The sequence below is a fragment of the Gouania willdenowi genome, chromosome 4 (assembly GCF_900634775.1).
Source record: "Gouania willdenowi chromosome 4, fGouWil2.1, whole genome shotgun sequence".
Classification (NCBI taxonomy): Eukaryota; Metazoa; Chordata; class Actinopteri; order Blenniiformes; family Gobiesocidae; genus Gouania; species Gouania willdenowi.
Genome location: NC_041047.1, coordinates 18,642,138 through 18,661,083, shown reverse-complemented (window position 1 = coordinate 18,661,083; position 18,946 = coordinate 18,642,138). Strand labels below are relative to the sequence as shown.

The 18,946-nt window shown below is 38.4% G+C and overlaps 2 protein-coding genes across 5 annotated transcripts in view; one reads left to right on the top strand and one right to left on the bottom strand.

The window, feature by feature from the left end:
- cers1 (ceramide synthase 1) overlaps positions 1 to 5,965 on the top strand; it is a 35,344-nt gene extending 29,379 nt beyond the window's left edge. Inside the window, exons 6-7 of the mRNA XM_028444152.1 lie at positions 839 to 1,005; positions 2,891 to 5,965. Coding sequence (XP_028299953.1) covers positions 839 to 1,005; positions 2,891 to 2,933 — 210 coding nt within the window. The 3' untranslated portion in view covers positions 2,934 to 5,965. The remainder of the gene's footprint in view (positions 1 to 838; positions 1,006 to 2,890) is intronic.
- Positions 5,966 to 5,969: 4 nt separating this feature from the next.
- ncln (nicalin) lies at positions 5,970 to 15,127 on the bottom strand. 4 transcript variants are annotated; one of them, XM_028444150.1, is made up of 15 exons: positions 14,806 to 15,127; positions 13,751 to 13,941; positions 12,757 to 12,901; positions 12,317 to 12,411; positions 10,953 to 11,030; positions 10,689 to 10,792; positions 10,378 to 10,466; positions 10,013 to 10,152; positions 9,232 to 9,410; positions 8,868 to 8,955; positions 8,005 to 8,043; positions 7,720 to 7,883; positions 7,054 to 7,107; positions 6,773 to 6,851; positions 5,970 to 6,651 (listed from the first exon to the last, which is right to left on the bottom strand). In XM_028444150.1, exons 1-15 carry the CDS (start codon positions 14,978 to 14,980, stop codon positions 6,589 to 6,591), a joined length of 1,683 nt encoding a protein of 560 aa, XP_028299951.1. In that variant the 5' UTR covers positions 14,981 to 15,127; the 3' UTR covers positions 5,970 to 6,588. The 4 variants fall into 4 exon arrangements, with proteins under 4 accessions (XP_028299951.1, XP_028299948.1, XP_028299952.1 ...); XM_028444147.1 differs by having other exon boundaries at positions 9,184 to 9,410; positions 14,806 to 15,126; XM_028444151.1 differs by having other exon boundaries at positions 7,720 to 7,880; positions 14,806 to 15,125.
- Positions 15,128 to 18,946: the final 3,819 nt, after the last annotated feature.

The window sequence follows — 18,946 nt, the reverse complement described above, 5'->3', positions numbered from 1 at the left end:
AAGGTGGGTTGGGTGGCTGGCTGGGGGAGGGGGTCAGGGTGGGTAGGACAAGAGGATTCCAGTCGTTTGGGACGCAGGCATGCATTTCTTCCCAAAAGTCATCTACTCTCTAAATAATCAACACACACCTTAGACACCAGCATCACAACTAATATATCTTTTTACATTTGTTTCTTTTGTTAATATTTTATATAGGAGTGCCCCCGATCCGATCTCGATATAAGATATCGTGCGATATCAGCCTGAAAACGAATACCGGATCCAAATTTCAATTTCAATTAATTTTTTATTTATTTTATTCAATTGTAGAATACTGTAGATATTATGTTGAAGGTTAAAATGTTTGTAACCAATTGGTTAATAATAAATGGGTCAGTTTTTCTCATACCTACTGTTGCTGACTATTGTTCTCTGTTTGAGTGACATCACTTGATCAAACCTTTTCTAACACTACATAATAAGTCATTGTTATTTTTTATTAAAAAAAAAAGTAATAAAAGTATGTATGATTCATGCTGATATCGGATCAATATCGGTTTCGGCCGATACGCAAGGTTGCAGTAATTTTATACCATTGCACTTTTATATTGATTAATTTTTTATACCCATGCACTTTTATTCTGATGAACTTTTACTGTACCTTATGTTGTTTTTTATGATGATTGTGTCTGTTTGGCTTGAATTGTTGAAGTGTAGCTAATGTTGTTGGGAGGGGCATGTGCAATTACATTGTACTTGTGCAATGACAATAAAATTATTCTGTTCTATTCTAATCTATGTCAGAAATTTCTTCCATTTTATCTTTTCTTCACACGTCTTCTTCTTCCCTTTTGTCCAGTTTATTGTGGTGTTTGTAGTGAAGGTTCTAAAGATGAATGGGGTGAACGACGTGCGGGAGTACGAGGACGAGGACAGCAGCAAGGCAGCAGCAGCAGCAGCAGCAGCAAACCTGCTAGACATCGATGATGACGATGATGATGCTGGACATCACAACTCTGCTCAGGGGTGAGCTTTGCCACATGTTCACCACGTCTCACTCAGCGTGGAACTTTATCTACGTTGCGTCAAATGTTAAAGACACTGCAGGTTTTAAATGAAACAAAACTAGATAGACGGTGCTTCCTCAGTCATTTAAACATGAATAAATCATTACATTTAAGATGTGACATGGGTTAATGTAGGGAGGGAATGGGTTTTAGTGGAGTGTTAAGATCTTCTTGTACACTTATCAAAGCTGGAACGAGCCCGAATGTTGACACCTGTGCTGCTCTGAAGCGACGTTTCATATCATGCATTATTTGTATCATATTCTTACAGACTACGATTTAGTTTTGCAGCCAAAATGTTTTCATTACAGAACAATCTAAATATGTTCCCATATGTGAAGGAACCTCCAACCACGTCCAGCTAAAAGAATCACTAAAAGTAACTTTTATATTTGTTGCCCCTGTTTGCTGCTCACGTTGCATCCGTCTGATTTAAGATGAAGTCATAACAAGCAGTTCCTCACTCCAAACTAAGTGGAAAACTGATGAATTATATTGGAGCAATGAGCATTAATATGCATTGTTTTTGTTTTGTCAAAATGCAATGGAATAATGAAATGGTAAAGCAGCACTGGAACTGTTATTTTAAGCACAGGATAATATTTACAGTATTTCAAGGTTAAATTATTACAGAAATGTAGATGGAAGCACCGCATTTTAGCTTCAGAATCAGGAAAGCAGAAAACGTCACCTTTGAACCAAGCTTTGTTTTGTTTATTCACCTGTTGTAGCATCAGGAGGGTGAATATGGGTGCCTGATCCACGGCTGCATATGCAGTGAATAAATGACACAATATATTTGTGAACATTACCATCAAACTTCTAAATGAACACGTCTCAAAAATGCTAAATACGAAGACACGCAACATTTCACAATCACCGCCCCGCCCCTTTTTGTGGGCTGCACACAGGTCGTGTTTTGCAAAGCCTGCCTATCGATGGTCAGCACTTCAAACTAAAAAAACATGAGTTCAGTTTATCTGATTATCCTGAGGATTATCACTTGTCCTTGTGTTTCTCTGTCATCATCTGCTGCTGCTTATCACTGTGCACTTTGAGCACCAAAGCTCTACGAGCCCTGACACTCCTTTTTTACACTTCTAAATGTAAAATGAAATGGCTCTGCAGTGATTCAATCTGAACATTTCATCATTTTGGCTTATTCTGATTGGCTACAGTGCGGTGTACATTTCCTCAGGTCTCAGAGTAGTAGAGGTATCATGTGTCAGGTAAACCTCCGTCAGATGAAAAGCCGTCACTTGTCAAACCAAAACGTCGTCAAATGACACGGCCTCAGGCTTCAAAATAAATGTAATCAGACTCAACGACCCCAGGCCGTAAAACATTGTTTTATTTTGAAGGAACCGAAAGTACACATGACAAAGTAAGTTGAAAAGCCGGCGTTCTGTCCTTTTATTTTTTAAAAGTTAAAATATATCAACATACTGTTTGATGTCTAAATACATAGTTAATAAATAAATTGAAAATAAAAGCTGTCAACTTACTCTCGTGTCTGAAACAGCACATATTGATAACTGTAAGTGGTTTTCTTCAAAATACAATGAGGCCGTTGAGTTTGATGACTTTTATTTTGAAGCCTGAGGCCGTGTGATTTGACGTCGTTTGGTCTGACTTCTGATACCTCACTCCTGAGGATGTCCTAAAATGTACACCGTACTGTAGAACAAGCCCAATCTTCAACAGAACAGCCTGCGATCACATGACATGGGGACGACATGAACGTGATGACTCAGCTCTCTTGAGCGTGGATATTTCCTGTCGTCTCACACCCAACCTGAACGTTCAGACTCCTTCACGTCGTCTCACTGCCTCTGTCTCCACAGGAAGCACGTGCAGAACGGGATCACCAAGGAGAAGCATTTATAACCTACGCTTCGTCGCCTCCACCTGGCATCAGGCTTCACGTACACGTGAGACGAGACGTAAGCTCCTTTAGACAGTTAGCTGAAGGCCGAGCGGAGGAGAGCGTGGGAACAAGAGGAAGAGGGCGAATAGGAGCTGTGAGCGACGAGCTGGTGTTGTTTTAGGACATGTCACGTCATCGCTGTCATTTAGTTTGATTTGGTGTTTGATTAGAGCACTGTGAATGTTATTTTACATAACTTTTTGTCTTATGGAACTTTACATTTTGATGGATTCAATAGAACTAAACGAGTCTGAGGGAGAGCTGTGAAGCAGGGTGGTGGGGGTGGTGGGGAGGTCAGATTCATCAGTTCACTCACAGCTTGAGGACTCAGACTCAGAGAAGGGTTCAGGTTCAGGATGAGGCCTGGAATGGGCCCTCGCATATTTACATCTGCAGTATTATCATGGAGGAGCAAACCTGTGTATGCGTGGCTACATGCATTCATTCTCATATCGCACAAGAGTCAGTTAGGTGTGTTTGCAGTGTGTGTGCGTGTGCATGTCTACTGAATATTACCGTGGCTTCCTCCTATAGGAAGCTTTTAAGCTGTCATTCCTCCTTTCATTGCGAGCATCTGTTGCTGCACTGATATGAAGGCGTACGAGCTGTTGCTGGTTTCATGTTCACAGCCGGTGACTGAGTTTCATCCTCATGATTGGATTTGTGTCGAGCACACGGGACCTGGACTGGAGCAGTTTATAATGTACAGTAGGTGGTGGCAGCTTATGAGTCCTCAGAAAAAAATGTTTGCAGCAATAGCCCAGAGGTTGTTGTAAAGATGAAAATCAGTATAGTGGAAAAAAAGAACAATCTGTATGCATTGCACACATTATGGTATTCAGGATGCATGACATAGGAATGACTTTGGAAATATGCTATGAAATCATGAAAAATTCTTCAGCTATGTAATCATGGCTCGTTTTTTTTTTCTTTTTTTCGGTAGCAACAGCAGCAGCTGAACACACACGCGCACACACACACACGCACACACACACACACACACACAGACCTACTGTCACAGATTAATCTTGTTAATGACAGGAAGATGTGGGGCAGTGATGTCACCCACATCTGATCAAAGTGAGGCCATGTGTGTTCTGTGCTGCTTGTGTGTGTGTGTGTGTGTGTGTGTTGCTGCTGCACCCTTTAGCACTAAAGAGAGGAAACTTATACTCGCTGTACCTTCCCCATCCAATCCAAGCTCTCGTTGCGATGACCAGCATGTGCTTGTGCTGCCGGAGCAGCCTGCAGATGTCAAAGCGCTCATCCCGTTTCCATTTGTCTGTCTTCCACCGTCATCATGACAACGTCAGGGGTTGAAATTTTAACTATCTTATCATTTTTTTTTTACATGGAACCATCACCTCCTTTGCTATAGTTCAGGTTATTCTTGATTTTTTTTTTTATTTAGTTATCATTCTTATGAATTGCTGCTGTTTTTTTTTCCCAGTGAGAGCAATGTTTGTGCTTCCCAGATTTCTGTGTGAGTCAGTGCTGTGTCACCGAGGAACAGGAAGCGTCATCTGCTCCCTCTCACACACATGATCTGGGTTTTCCATCTGAATCCGGCGGTTTGCTCTCAGCGTAGTGTAGTCACAGCACACGTCTGTACTGTAAACGACATGATTTAACCTTTGTGCTGCTGTTCAACTGTGAGACTAGATTATTCATAGTTTGTTTTTAGTGATGACTGAGGTGCAAAACCTAAACTGGGACCCACAAAGACCTGTGATCTGGATTTAGGTGTGACTCAGACTAATTCATGGTACTACTGTGCACTGATGTCACCTTTGAACTCAAAGTTTCAATGTTTGACATTTATTTCAAAGACAAAGTCACAAGTGTTCACCATCTTGATTTATTTTAAGATACTTTTCCAAGGTGTTCACCTTAATTATGTCGGACTCAAAGCAAACATGCATATGTGTGTCATTCAAATAAGATTCTCAATCAAGTTCTTTATCTGAACAATTTCCATTAATTTAGAATTCAATTTAAAAAAAATTAGATTTCATTAAAATGATTAATCAACCTCATTAGAAATGAAGGCTGCTGTATATGATTCATTTTGAAGTTGAATTTTACAGATTTAGATTTTATCGTTAAATATTTATTTATGAAACTTGCCATGTCAGGCTTTACAGCTTATTATACATTGCATGGACCACATTCAAACCAACTATGGATTTGGTAATAATTATTTGTATAGACTATAGAGCAAGAGCATTTCTCTTTTGTGGTGTACACAGATGATCAGCCACCAGATACACACGTCACACACTGAAATCTCTAAATCTATGCTGCTGTTAGCGGAACCTGCCAGAACATAAAACTATGATGAGAAAACACCAAAGAGTGAATATAGTCTGCAAAGAAAGTGACTTTAAATTGAACATATTTCAATTCATAAAAATAAGTTATTTTGTCCACTTTTTAAGATGGTTTTAGGAAAGTTTTTCTTAATTTAAGGGAATTTGATTCTGTTCTCACATCGAGAAGTAAAACTGCACTTGTTTGTTTCTGTTGTGACAGTGTTTCGATTATTGCGTCGACTGTAGCAAAACATCCACCCACAGCAGAACACAGGTGTTTGTGGGAGCTGGTGTTGAATGAGGTGTGTGTGTGTGTGTGATGGGCTGTAGAAAAGCCCTGTTGGTATTTCTTGTACATTGCACTGTAATTTATTGGTATTATTTTTAATGTTAATCAGTAAATCAACATTAAAAGGGAAACTTTGGGCATTGTTATGACTTCAACTGAGGAATGATTGATGAAATCTCTTAATTTAAAATTGTATATGTTAATTTTATGGACCAGAGACGGACTGTAAGCTCACCAACCCCAGTGTTTTCCCCAGCGAATCTGACCACTTTCTAAAATCAAGTCTGATTGATGAAGACGCATTCTCGCTCTTTTTGTATTACAATTTTAATACCATTCAGCCAATGTTGTTCATTCTTTTCTCATAAAATAAAACATGTCAGTCAAGAAACACGTCGTGTTTTTATTTCAACTTTAATCACAGCTTGAACATGAACAGGAGTGTCTTTCTCGACCCACAAACTGTCATTATTTACTCACTGTTCTTACTTTCTTCAATAGATAAACATGATGGCACCAGAGGGGTTCAAAGGTCATGCAGATAGATAGTTAAAATCATCAATGAATCCTTAAGACAAAAGAAAGGGCAGTAATGAATTATGTGAAATAAAACTGATTTTAAGACATCCAGTGTTGAAAATCTGCCATAAGGCTTTAAATGTGTCTGATCAAGGATTAAAGACTGAGTTTTATTTCCATACTGAAGACAAAAGTGTTAAAAAAACAATGAAAAGATGACATGAAGATTAAAAAAACATAGCAACAGCACCCAAACAACGAGCTTCCATCATGTGGGATCATCTTAAATTGATTAGGAGACTTCCGTGAGGAATAGTTCTTCCAGATTGTTGTGGTCTTAGAAAACAAATGATTTGCTTTGACATCATAGTTTGTGAACCCAGAGGAGGGATATGAAAAGGTTTCTGCTGCTCTGACATCAGCAGCACAGTTCAGGTTCTGTAACAGTGTCTGGATTTAAAGAGACAAACAGCTGGATGGGAGCAGTCAGACTGCTTAGTGGATCTTGGCTTTAGGCTGGGTGATCCTACGGACAACACTGTACAAGAGGCCAAAGTTCTGCAAACAAACAAAGAGAACACATGATATCAAGAAAAATATCAATCCTTTTTTTTTTACCCAATTTGGTTTTGTTGAACTCTTCAGAAGAAAAGATTAAACAACAAACACGGTTCCTCACCTGGATCGCCAGATACATCAGCCCTAAATAAGCTGCGATGCACACAGCCAGCAGCAGGTCGAATATAGCCGGCTTCACTCTGACAGGGAGACAAACACCACAGAGGAGTCAGGCCTTCACATTAAGGAGGATGCTTTTTTTGGACCAATGTCAAACAGACAGTTAGTAAGAACTGCGGTGTCTTGGTGCACTTTAGCTGTTACAAAAGCTACAGTAAATCTGGCTGATATGTAGTGCAATGAAGCATCTGAGAGAGAGAGAGAAGATCCTTAAAACCAAACCTGTAAGCATTCATCGTCTGCTTCAGCTGGTCATAGAATACAAACTCTGGATCCCTGAGGAAAGCAAAGCAGCAATAATTACTTTGTGACGGGGAGAAAAATCAGGATATATATACACTGTATGTTGTAATTGAGCTCAGAAAATTGACTTTGTAATTGGCATGAAAATCCTATAAAAACTGTTTACTGGGAAACCATGTTACAGTTCTAAGGCTTATGCATGTTATATGTAGTTAATTATTAAATTAGAAAAATTACAATTTACAAAAATATACAATTGTTTTTAGTGTATTTTAAAGATGATATAAGACATGGGTCAAAACTTATCAAAAATATGTTTAATGGGGTTATTTAGACTCAGTATTTGTGGTTAATTGTAATTGAACTTCAGTAATTGAGAACTTAATTGACTTGATAAAAAATAATTGTAATTGGGAAAAATGTTGGTCACTATAATTGTAAGTGAACATGGATAATTGAAAGCATTATTGTAATTTAAAAATGTAATTGAGCCCAACCCTGACACTATGTATCTAGGACAGAAAACTGTACCAACACTCACAAGTTGTAGCTTTTAAGCATCTCAACACATTGGTAATGTACCAAACTGAAATGTCTTCACATGAATAAACACCATTAAAGTGTCCCGTTCACATTTCTCTTCACCTTTTGTCAGCTTTGACGTAGTGTCTCTTAATGTCTTTGAGATATCGTCCCAGGTGATACTCTAGAGTGGACACCACGCTGCTGTCTTTGTCCACCAGCTGTGCCGCTCGGGGCTGCGCTGTGAGCCAGTCCACCACTGCTGACAGGTGCTCTTCCTGCACCTGCTGACATCAAAGGTGAACAGAGACACAGGCGACATTAAACAAGCTTCTGCGTGGCAGCTGATTGGACACCTGCCATTGGGCAGTATTAGAGGTACAGTAGCAGGGGAATGTGGCGACAAACCATTTGTTCTGTGAAAATCTGCAGGTCACTGGGAGCTCCCTGTGCAATAGAACAGTAGTAAAAAAGATTAAAAAAAATATTATGCAATAGGTCACAAATTCATGGCTAGACAATTCAGTAACACTGTATTTTAAGTTTTATACATAAGGCTGTCATTATTATTACTATTATTATTAAGTGTTGTTTGCTACCCTAACCCAGAACTGGGCAATTGTTATCACAGTGCGGCCAGTGTTTTGTGGTCATTTTGTGTATTCTTCACTCATTTTATCCATTTTAGTTGTTGCCCTGACTACATTTGTTGGTATTTTGTGTTTTTTTTAAGTCATTTTTGTGTATATTTGCTGTTGTTTTGAGTGTTTTTATAAATGGATCTGACATTTTGTATAGTTTTCTCACGTTTTGTGTTATTTTGTGTGTTTTTATACTATATTATGCATTTTTTGCTGGACTGTGCAAATATGTTGTCATTTTGTGTTTTTGAAGTAATTTTTGTGTATGTTTGAGGTCGTTTTGTGTGGTTTTGGAAATTTCTCTGTCATATTTAATATATTTTTGTCTCATTTTATGTTTTTTTTTGTTGTGTTTTTGTGTGTTCACTTAGGGGGTCACGCTAAATTAAAGTGAGGGCCCCCAGGCCACCAAGTTACCCATGTCTGCCCTAACCACTAACCCAAAATGCCAACATACTGTAGCTCCAAAGGTGCCATAATTTAGACACTTAATAAAAGCCTTTATAACACCTTATTCATGTTAATGGCAGGTGTTATGACATATTAATCTGAATAATGACAGCGTAATGTTAGCCCTATATATAAAACTTAAAATAAAGAGTGACGACAATTCTCTCCATCACTTTCTACCTTTTCTGTGAGGTTATAGATGACCCTGGCAAGAGCTTCTGCAACCACCTTAGTGTTCCTGCCCAGTTTATCCACATCTACATGAGGCCTGTCGGACATTAACACAGTTCCATGAACAGCTACAAACAGATTAAATACGTTGAAACATCGCAGAGGAAGAAGGGAATCCTAAAGAAAAAAGTGTGAGTAATAGCATGCCAGTTTCACAAAAGCCTGCAGATATAAAAAAGTATGATTTGCATCAAAAGTCAAATGGTTTACATGAAGTAAACAATGAGCTTTTGGAGATTAGAGAGACTTGCAGTAATGAACCCACCCAGCAGGGGGCTCTCCCACTCCGTAATGAGAGGAGGGGGACACTGACCGCACGTCCATGATGCTGGAGCGCTGAGCCAGGCGGTGTGAGGGCAGGTGGGACAGCGTGAACGCTGGGAGGCGACGGATCCCGAAGCGCTCGTGTTCCCAGGCCAGGATGTCATCGGCCAGGTTGATTTTCTTGTGAACCATGGAGAACTTCACCTCTGGGTGCTGGCTCGCAACCACCTGGGAGGAAGGGGTGGGGCACGTTATTGTAATGTTATTGTACACTGCATTTACTTCCTTATAACTTCTATTTCTTTATCCCTTTAAAAGCCTCGTGTGGACAGAACTGTCCAATGTAATTGTGAAATCCACATCAAACAATCTAACGAGAATCAAGCTGTTATTTTACTAAGGAATCTTTTTTTTTAGTGCACACTCTTAACACAAACATGGTGACAGAAATGGCATGACAATAACATTCTGCTATACACTTGGTTAAACTAAAGACAGTAAATACTAATATGTCACTAATTCAGAAGTAGTTTAATTAAAAATAATATAAACACAGTTTTAGTGTCGTTGCAACATTTTATTTCCTCTCTGCCATTCCCTGTGAGGATCATTTGGAGCCAACTATTATCATAATGCACCAATGTAAAAACTAAACTAAACTTTTTAGTGCGATAGTAACACATGGCCTCACAGGAACAACTAACTTCTTATTTTTGCACGCATACACAAATCCTAGCCAGTGTGTGTGCGCGTGATTATCCTTGCATTTCCCTAATCAGACATAGTAAAGTGTAGAAAATGGTTGAATATTTAAACATTTTGGCTCTTACAATCTCCAGTTCTTTCAGCAGAGCGTACTGAGGGGTTCCTTCCTTGGGGGGTTTGGACACATGAAGGTGAAGACCATCTCCATTGCCAAGAGTGTCTAAACACAAGACGAAGGCGACGTTGTCCTGGAGGAGACTGGAATCTGTTCAAAGAAACACATTTGATCATGTAAAGATGGTAAGCGGAACCCGTCGTCCTGTTTCTGAACTTGTTTTAAAAAAACAAATTGATCCACTTTTAGCTTTATTTTAATCCTCAACTGCACATCACTGATGTGTTTAATGGTAAAGTTCTCCCACACAGGATGCGACGTGTAGCTGCATAAACCCTGGTTGTGCTGCTCCTGTGTAGTAACAGGTTGTCGTACCCGTGTGGTCTAGATTGTCCTCCAGCCAGCGCTTGGTTCCCTGGTAGTTAAACTTTCCTCCCCCGGATACAAAGAACAGCAGATTGTACCTGAACACAACACATGAAAAAACGAGCAACAAGATGACTATAATGTGAGTGACAGCAAACACTTTAGACATACTGTACAACTAACTCTCTATTCCAACGGTGGCTGCTCACAGTTTAAAACAAGCAGATGTGATATTAATTAGTGGTTCACACTGTAGTGACGGGACGCTGCAACACATTCATGTTGCTACAGAAGATGAGAGATGCAACATGGTGACTCACGCAGCATGTGTCCTTTTGTAGGTGTAGAGTTTAGAGAAGAGACGAGCCAGCTCCAGTAACATGGACACACCACTACCGTTGGAGTCTGCTCCATATGACAGCCACTGGAAACAGCAGCACAAACTGGGATCAGACATGCTTTCAAAGGCCAAACAGCTTTACTTTCTACAACAGGCACTACAAACAATGAAGTCTGTTTTACTTGAAAAAAAAAAAAGGCTTAAACTATAATCAGCTGACGTATCAAAGAAGTGGTGAACTTACAGGAGCGACACCAAAGGAATCGTAATGAGCCACTAAAACAATAGTGGGCAAGTCCTCTCCAACTCCAGCCAAACGACCCTAAACAACAAATAAAAAGATTATAGACAAAGAAAGAAAGTTATATCCTCAGAAATATTTTGATTCCATTAAATCTGAATGGTAAATATCTGATCTAAAGCAACAAAAGTCTTTGTCAGATATTGAAGGCCTGAGCTCAGCAGTATTGTCTGCTGATCCCAAATATGCAAGTTATTAATCATGGACAGTCTTCTCATGGAAGGACACTGACACAACCCTACATTCAACAAATATTTCAGTAATAACAATAGAAAAGTGTAAAGTGAGTTTACGCCTGGGGTTAACACGATGACAATCAATGACTTTTGGTTGTGAGCAGGTTCTAAAACTATTCACAGCAAAAAAAATGAACACATTTTACTTCATCTGATCATGATTAAACCATTTGAACATGTGTAAAAGTAATAATTGTTTCGAGTCCTTTTATTCAAGAAAGTGTCTATTTGTACGGTTGCCGTACGGACAACCCCCGGTGCTATTGGCACGGTTACCAAAGAACAAGTACGTAGCATCTAAGGGTTAGGATTAGGGTTAGCCTATAACCCAATATTGCAACAATTTTTAGGGTTACTCTTAGGAAATGGTATAGTCTTAGTCACGTGACCGAAACTGGCCAATAACTGACCTATCACGTGACCTAAACTAGCCAAATAGGGGTGCTGCGTACGGATAGAATGTCAATATATTGATATGGCAACCGTACGGATAGCCACTGCCTTTATTCAAAGAAACTGAAAATGCTGTGGATAAAGTTGCTTCACAGGCTACGGAAAGAAGACAGGCCTCATAGATCAATAAATCAAAGATAATTTGCTTGTAAAATGTATGTAAAAGGTTGAAATTGATGCGCCAAAGTTTGTTTTCATCTCCACTGTTAAAACTGTTATTGACATTTTTGGAAAAGTTTTGCGCACTGCATTGTGGGATGTGGAGTCCTGTAAACGGGTGCGTAGAAGGAGGACAGTGATTGGTTTGACAATTTTTGTTGTAGTTTCTTTCCAGTATTCTCTGTGATGTCACCTCATTTCACTAGATATTTCATTTTAGCTGGATTTGAATATTTCTGTGTAAACTCTAAAATAAACATTTGTCATTGTTTTGCTGCAACATTCAGTCCATGAAAACAGAGTTTTTACAGTGGTGAGCAAAACAAACTTTTGAGCGGCAATTTCAACCTTTTAAATTTTTTTAAGTATATTATCTTCAATTTATTGATCTATGAAGCCAACACTGTTTTTATCTGATAAAACATGTTAATCTCCAGCAGCTTTAATGTTGCCTCTCACCTCTAAACTGGTGATGGCCCAGTCACTGACGGCTTTGCTTTGGGCTCCACTGGTCACCATCTGAAAGCCATTAGCTGTGGCTGTGTGCAGCAGGACTGCAGGGTTAAAAAAAACAAAAAAAAACAGTGACAAATGTTTGAATCCATGAGCCGTCCAGATTCCTGACAACTGAGTTCAATTCTGGTCCCTGAGGGCAGCAGTCCCGCATGTTTTCGATGTACACCAACATCGGTAGTAAGCCCACATCACTACAAGGAGGAGCTCTAATGTTTATTGCATTGTCAATTGAAAATAAATCACCAAATTCAGTTGGGAGACACCGACAGTAGAACATGCAGGATTGTGACCCTCTAGGACCGGTTCTGAATAACCCTCCTGTGTCTGACTCATACATGACAGAAACAGTTGCACTACTAGGAGAGATCAGTGAGAGTTTGTACCTTCAGCTGCTGATAAGGAGCCCTGAGAGGAGGACGAGGTCATGGTCTGAGTGTAGATAGAGAGCAGCTCATCGTCCTCCACGGCAAAGTAGACTGGGACGATGGTCTCAGTGGCCAACATCTCAGGCTCCAGCTCCATGAACTGCTATAGTGAGCAAACAGCAGAAATCATCAGACAGATGTCCACCATTCATTCTGACACCAACACCTTTCTATTTTTGGTTTCAGCGGTTGTGGCCTGTGGTGATCTTTTTAAAAACACAATAGAAAACAAACTGAAGCCTAAAAACTCTAGAAAATACCATGGGATGATAATTAGTTATGCAACATAATCAGTAACTCAGCACCTACTGTGCTACTTTCCATAATATTCCCACTCACGAGGTGGGAGGTTTAAATATTCACAACATGTTGTGCATGCTTCAGTTAGATAATGGTTCATCTCTGATGGGAACACTAAGAGTTAGTGGGTTTGAAACGGTTTGGCGTGAGAAACAGTTTTTTTTTTTATAATCCCCTTTGTGGGATTTATTTTGGATATGGAAAAGAAAATCTCTAAAGTCAGTAATGAAAAACAAAAAACAGAGATTTCCTGGTGTAAAATGAAAACGTTAAATTAAAGGGTACCTGTAGTTGATTTGCATATAACATATAAAATATGTTTAATGTATCACCAATAAACAAAATATGTGCACTGTTTTTTTTTTTTTTTAAAGACACTTTCAAATTCCTTTTTTTTCTGGCTCTGGCTCCAGTGGCTGAAGACTGTGGACACCTGTCAATGACTTGTCTCAAGTCGTAGACAGGTGTCGTAACAGAATCTGTGACCTGACAAAATGGTGGCACCAGCTGTGGTTTTGGCCACCAGAGCTAGCATTAAATGCCAACTTTCTTATTCATTTAATATACACTGTTGTGTATAGATGTATGATGATAAAGGGAATCAAATCACATTCAACAATAAAAAACTGAATTAGTAAGTCTAAGGCAGCACCTGCACTATGTCCTGTGGCATGGCAGACATGTTCTTGGGCAGCATGATGACCACGGCCCCCGCTGACTGCCGGAGGGCTTTCTGATACTTGTCATAGGAGAAGTCTGCCAGCCGCATGATCACACAGCGGCGACTTAGAACCTCCGCCTCCACAGTACGAGCCTCCGTGTTCAGGATGGCATTTCTGGTCCCTGAAGGCACAAGAAAAGTCAGTCTATGAAACAGGATCAACACAGAGCAACGAATATCAATCTAAAGAGATTTTTGGTCAGTGATTACCTTTAAGTTCACTTGTTTACGAGCACATACACAGCCAAATCACCAGTAAGGTGAATGTGATGTCATTTTTTCTTATTTGATTATTCAAAATTACTTCAACATTCTATTAATTCAATTAAAATGTATCTATATAGTGACAATAACAACAATAAGTCATCTCATAGCACTCGTCAAAAAATAATTAAATTGTTAAGAAAAAAAAAAAACAAAACTATTCCACATGAATAAGCATCAGTGACGGTGGAGAGGAATAATATTTGCTGTTAAAACATATTTAGTCTGGTTTTCACACACCAAAGTACAATATCAAGTATTTTTAAACTGAAGTTTGCATTTCTTTTGTTAGATTTTTTGAGTGTAGTTATTCTTGTGTTTCAGCTCTTAAAGAATAGCTCAGTGGTGACGTTTTGAGACCTTTGAGCAAAGTAAACTGTACATTTGCCATTAACATTTGTTCAAATATGTAAATACGATTTAATACATTTAGGACTTGTTAGAACATGCCTGTGTAAAGCTCATTGAATAACCTGTACCCGAATATTTGCATTTACCATAACAAACCATATTAGAGCTAAGAAAAGTAATGATAAGCACACACACAGTAAAGGGCAACCAGCTCCAATCCACACCGACGCTAAGCTACATTAGCAGCTAATAGGCTAACAGACTGACTTCAGTCACCGGTTAATGTGGAAGCCAAAGGCAGGTAATGTTGCCCCTGTCTGTCACCGACTCAAACAATCTCGGTTTAAAGACGAAACGGCGTAGCGACGTACCGTAGGGCTGTCCCTGCAGATCGTACTGCTGCATGCGGTACACCGTAAACTCGTGAGCCGCCTCGGCCGGCAGTGGGGATACCAGAATCAGCACGGCGGGGATGAATACGATGAAGGTCAGAGGAAACGATGACTTGAACATGTTGTCAAACACTTCACTCGCCTCCTCGAACATTTTCGCGATTTTTTTTTAAAAATTTTTTTACAGACAATGCACTAAACACGAATAACGTGTGGGGCTGTCACCGCTTTCTGTTGCTGACAGCTACGAATTGTAGTCAGGCAGACGCACGGCCACCTACCGAGTCGACAGGGGGATTCTGATCAGGGATGCAGAAGGACGACCTCAATCACAAGTTAGGGCTAAGTTTGACAGACTGGAATTCTCCCCTTTCGGTCATTATAGTTAGTTAGTTCTGTTTTGTTTTGTTTTTGGTTTTAGGACACGGTATAGTAATACATTTTAGGTTAAACAATACAAATACTGAAGTAAATAGCAGTCTCCCGGTTAATTAAATATTAATTAAGTGATATACAGTAACCCTTACAGTAACTCATGCTACATACTCCGGTACAGTAGGTGGCGGTATGCACCTGATAAGTCGTGGTTGGAACCTGCCTTTAAACTAGAAGAAGAAGAGGAAGAATGGTCAAGTTTGTTTGGCAGATACAATTTCGAATGAAAATCAGGTGTGTATGCAGCATATTACAGCAACACGGCATAGCATAAGATTTAACTGTATTATGTGAAGTTGTGTGTATTAATTTATCCTTCTTGATACAAAAAAAAAAAAATCCAATTGGAGAAAGTTTGGCTCATCTGCCAAGGTCTGGAGTGGCTATGAATCATTAAAACTTAAATATACGTGTTGTCTGCAATTCTAGGTATAAATATTCATTTTACGTATAAACCAAGCAAATTAATGTAGGCAGGTGCTAAATGTTAACGAGCCTTCCATACTGACCTAAGATACTTTAATTAAATGCAACTGGTTTCACTAAGTTGTGAAAAGTCACAAAGAGTTATGAAAACCAATAATTATTATTGGTGGTAGGAGGACCTACTCACCGTGTCATATTGCAGCCTCCTCAATATTATTCTGTGAACAATTTGGCTTTCTCTCTAAATATTTCTCTATTTATTTATTTATTGACATTTTTTCCGCCTTTGCAACAGATAATGTTTTTGGAAAGTTTTTAATTTAACTCCTAGTTTAAATGCTCATACTTCTCTTCAAAGCCAGAGGGTGGTCTAACAGCAATGGTAAAGTGAAGTAACTGATGCCAACACACTAGGTGGCGCAATGCACCAAAATATGATACTTATTAATACATTCAGTTTTTCTCGATTGTTTACACACATTTTCTGAAGCCATGCATGCCTCATACTCTCAGAACTCTACACACACGTCCAAAAATATGACAAACAATGGGCAAAACCCTGCAATTCTCCTGCAAAATGAAACTTTTATATTCAAAATAATGTAATTTCTTCTCAAAATGGTATTTTGTTTTCAAATGACACACACAAACCATCATATGAATGTACATTTATAAGAACTAGTTGAACACTGATGTGTTCAATGTAAAACACTATGACGAATGGAAACCCCTTCTTCTCCATTCATCGTAATGGCTGAGGCCCTTTTTTTGTTCAGTGTTACACTTGCTACAGAGAGTAGATACATGTGTGTGTTGTAGAAATATTTGACACAAATACACAATCAAATATATATTTTTTCCCCCACAAAAAACAATTTACTCTGTACATCCCAACCAACACAAACTAGCACATACAAAACAAAATAATTAACTGTGTAAAGTTACAGTAAAAAAAAAACTCTGTTTCCAATATTGGTATCCATTGCTCCAAAACCGAAAAGTTCACCTGTTGCTAATTTATGCTAAAGCTCTGATTGCTAATTGTAAAACTGTGTGACGGGTGTTTGACCATGTGATGAGTCAGTGTGCATAGTAGGGCAAATAACTTTAGAATTTTGAATGACAGTCACAGTGTGTTCCTCATGAAAACAAGATATTTTCTTCATGAAATTTGTGTCAAATGCAGAGAATTGTGTGTAGTGTTTAGAAAAAAGTGTGTTTTAGAACTGCAAATTGAGTAGGGATGTGAATCTTTGGGTGTCTCACGATTCGATTCAAAATTCATTCTCGTTTTAAGCGATTCTCGATTCAAAAACTGATACAATGCATAGTGTGTTAAGGCAAATTATGACATCAGAACAATACAGTTTGTGTAAGATAATTTTAAATAAACTGATTCCAATGATGTAATCACACAAAGGCAAACCTAAGACAAAAGGTAACATTTATTCATGCTAAACAAATAAAAACTTGCTTACTGTACAAGAAATAACTTGCATAAATTAAATAGCCTAAATAAAAGCTTAGGCCAGCTGCCCCTTTCTTCCAGAAGTAAGTCTCAACTCCCAGTGACAAGAATAAGTTCAAGGTATACAAAAAAAAAAAAGGTGGCACAAGAAAAAGAGTGAAGGGGGCCTGGGGGGAGGTGGGTACTGTGGCCCCCTCATGTCTGCTGGGTTAGGCCCCTCAGCCTCTTAGGGCCCTGGGGCTGCCAGCTGAGTCAATGTAGAATTTTTATTATTATATCTTATTTTGTTATTGATATTATTTTTTCCTGTCTTTATCCCATTGTTCTCTGAGTGTATGCTGTCGGGTTATCACATTGTTGTTTGTATATATATATATATATATATATATATATATATATATATATATATTTTTTTTTTTTTTTTTAAGCAATTTTTGAAGTTTATGAATCGATTACGAATCGTGGATGATTAGAATTGCGATCCTTATGTGAATCGATTTTTTTTTTTCCCCCCACCCCTAAAATTGAGTGTAGAGCAGGAATTGTGTTTGTGGTTCAGCAGAATTGGTTGAAGGCGTTGGTGCATTAGTTACATGTTGTGGTCATTGTGTCTCAAATACCAGTAATTGTGTGTAAACAATTGAGAAAAACTGTAATATTCGTTATTGAAACCATGAAAACACATGAAACAACATGATTAAAAGCCAATTCTATTCATTTAGGCTGCATACCTCCAGTGGTACGAGAAGGTGACCAATGTTTGAGTAACATTAAAAGCTAAATTGATTTGTAAACTAACATTAAAAGAGTGAATTAGTGTATTTTGTTACCTGTCTACACAAGGTGGTCTAGATATCTCTTTTATATTTGTATCTCTTCGCTCTAATAGACTCACAAATAGACTCATATTGGCTCTCACATCTGATGTCCTCCATAGATTTAATCTATTTATAATGATAGGATATTTACCTATGCGGTATCATGTACTGAGAGCGCATCGTACTGAGATTGTGCACATGCGCACTATTGAAAAAAATAATCAATTTCTGTTTATTTTTGTTTCCAATGTGAACAGACACATGTTTTATTTGTTCATTGGATTATGTTAGGGTTAGGTTCGTATTATAATCTCAGTATTTAGTTAAACTCAGTACGTGACAACGGTTTACCATATGACGAATACTATAGATTATATTGAAATGTTTGTTTATCGTCACCCTATTAGACAATTTAAACTACAAGTACTCAGTATCCAAAGTGCTAAGTTACAAATACTAATGCACATTTTAATTTAAAGAATCAACATAAAATCCTTTTAAATTGAAAATTTGACCAACTAAAGTTTTTTTTCCATCACTATGAAAACACAGCATTTAAAGATGGTGAAAGCGATATAATGTTTCCGCTCATTGCAAAAAGGAACAATTAGAATAACCATCTAACCAAATATGAAGTGAAAAACAAAGAAGCAAAATTATCTTTATAAAAAAAAATCCAAATCTTATATATAAGGCTATGATAGAAATCCAAGCCCGAAGACCACAGTAGAGGAGCTGAAAACTATACTCTGCCTCCATCTCTCTTGAGGTTGCTCTGCTAAGTGGGAGATTAATGCCGATATGATTCTCTTCCCTTCCCACTTAATGGACTCTGGCGTCATTATTTCCTCCTGTATGAGTAATCCATGCCAGGGCTGGTGAGAGGATAAGCAGACACAAAAAAAAAATCACGAAACCAATTTAATGTGCACGTTGAAGCTCAATTTAATGATTTTACAACATTGAAAAACGA

Excerpts from the sequence above, each read along its gene's own strand:
- ncln (XM_028444147.1), bottom strand. The coding sequence starts at position 14,980 with ATGTTCGAGGAGGCGAGTGAAGTGTTTGACAACATGTTCAAGTCATCG. Across the intron at positions 11,031-12,316 it reads GGGCCATCACCAGTTTAGAG|GGTCGTTTGGCTGGAGTTGG; the intron begins GTGAGAGGCAAC and ends TTTGTTGTTTAG. Across the intron at positions 10,793-10,952 it reads ATTCCTTTGGTGTCGCTCCT|TGGCTGTCATATGGAGCAGA; the intron begins GTAAGTTCACCA and ends TGCTGTTTCCAG.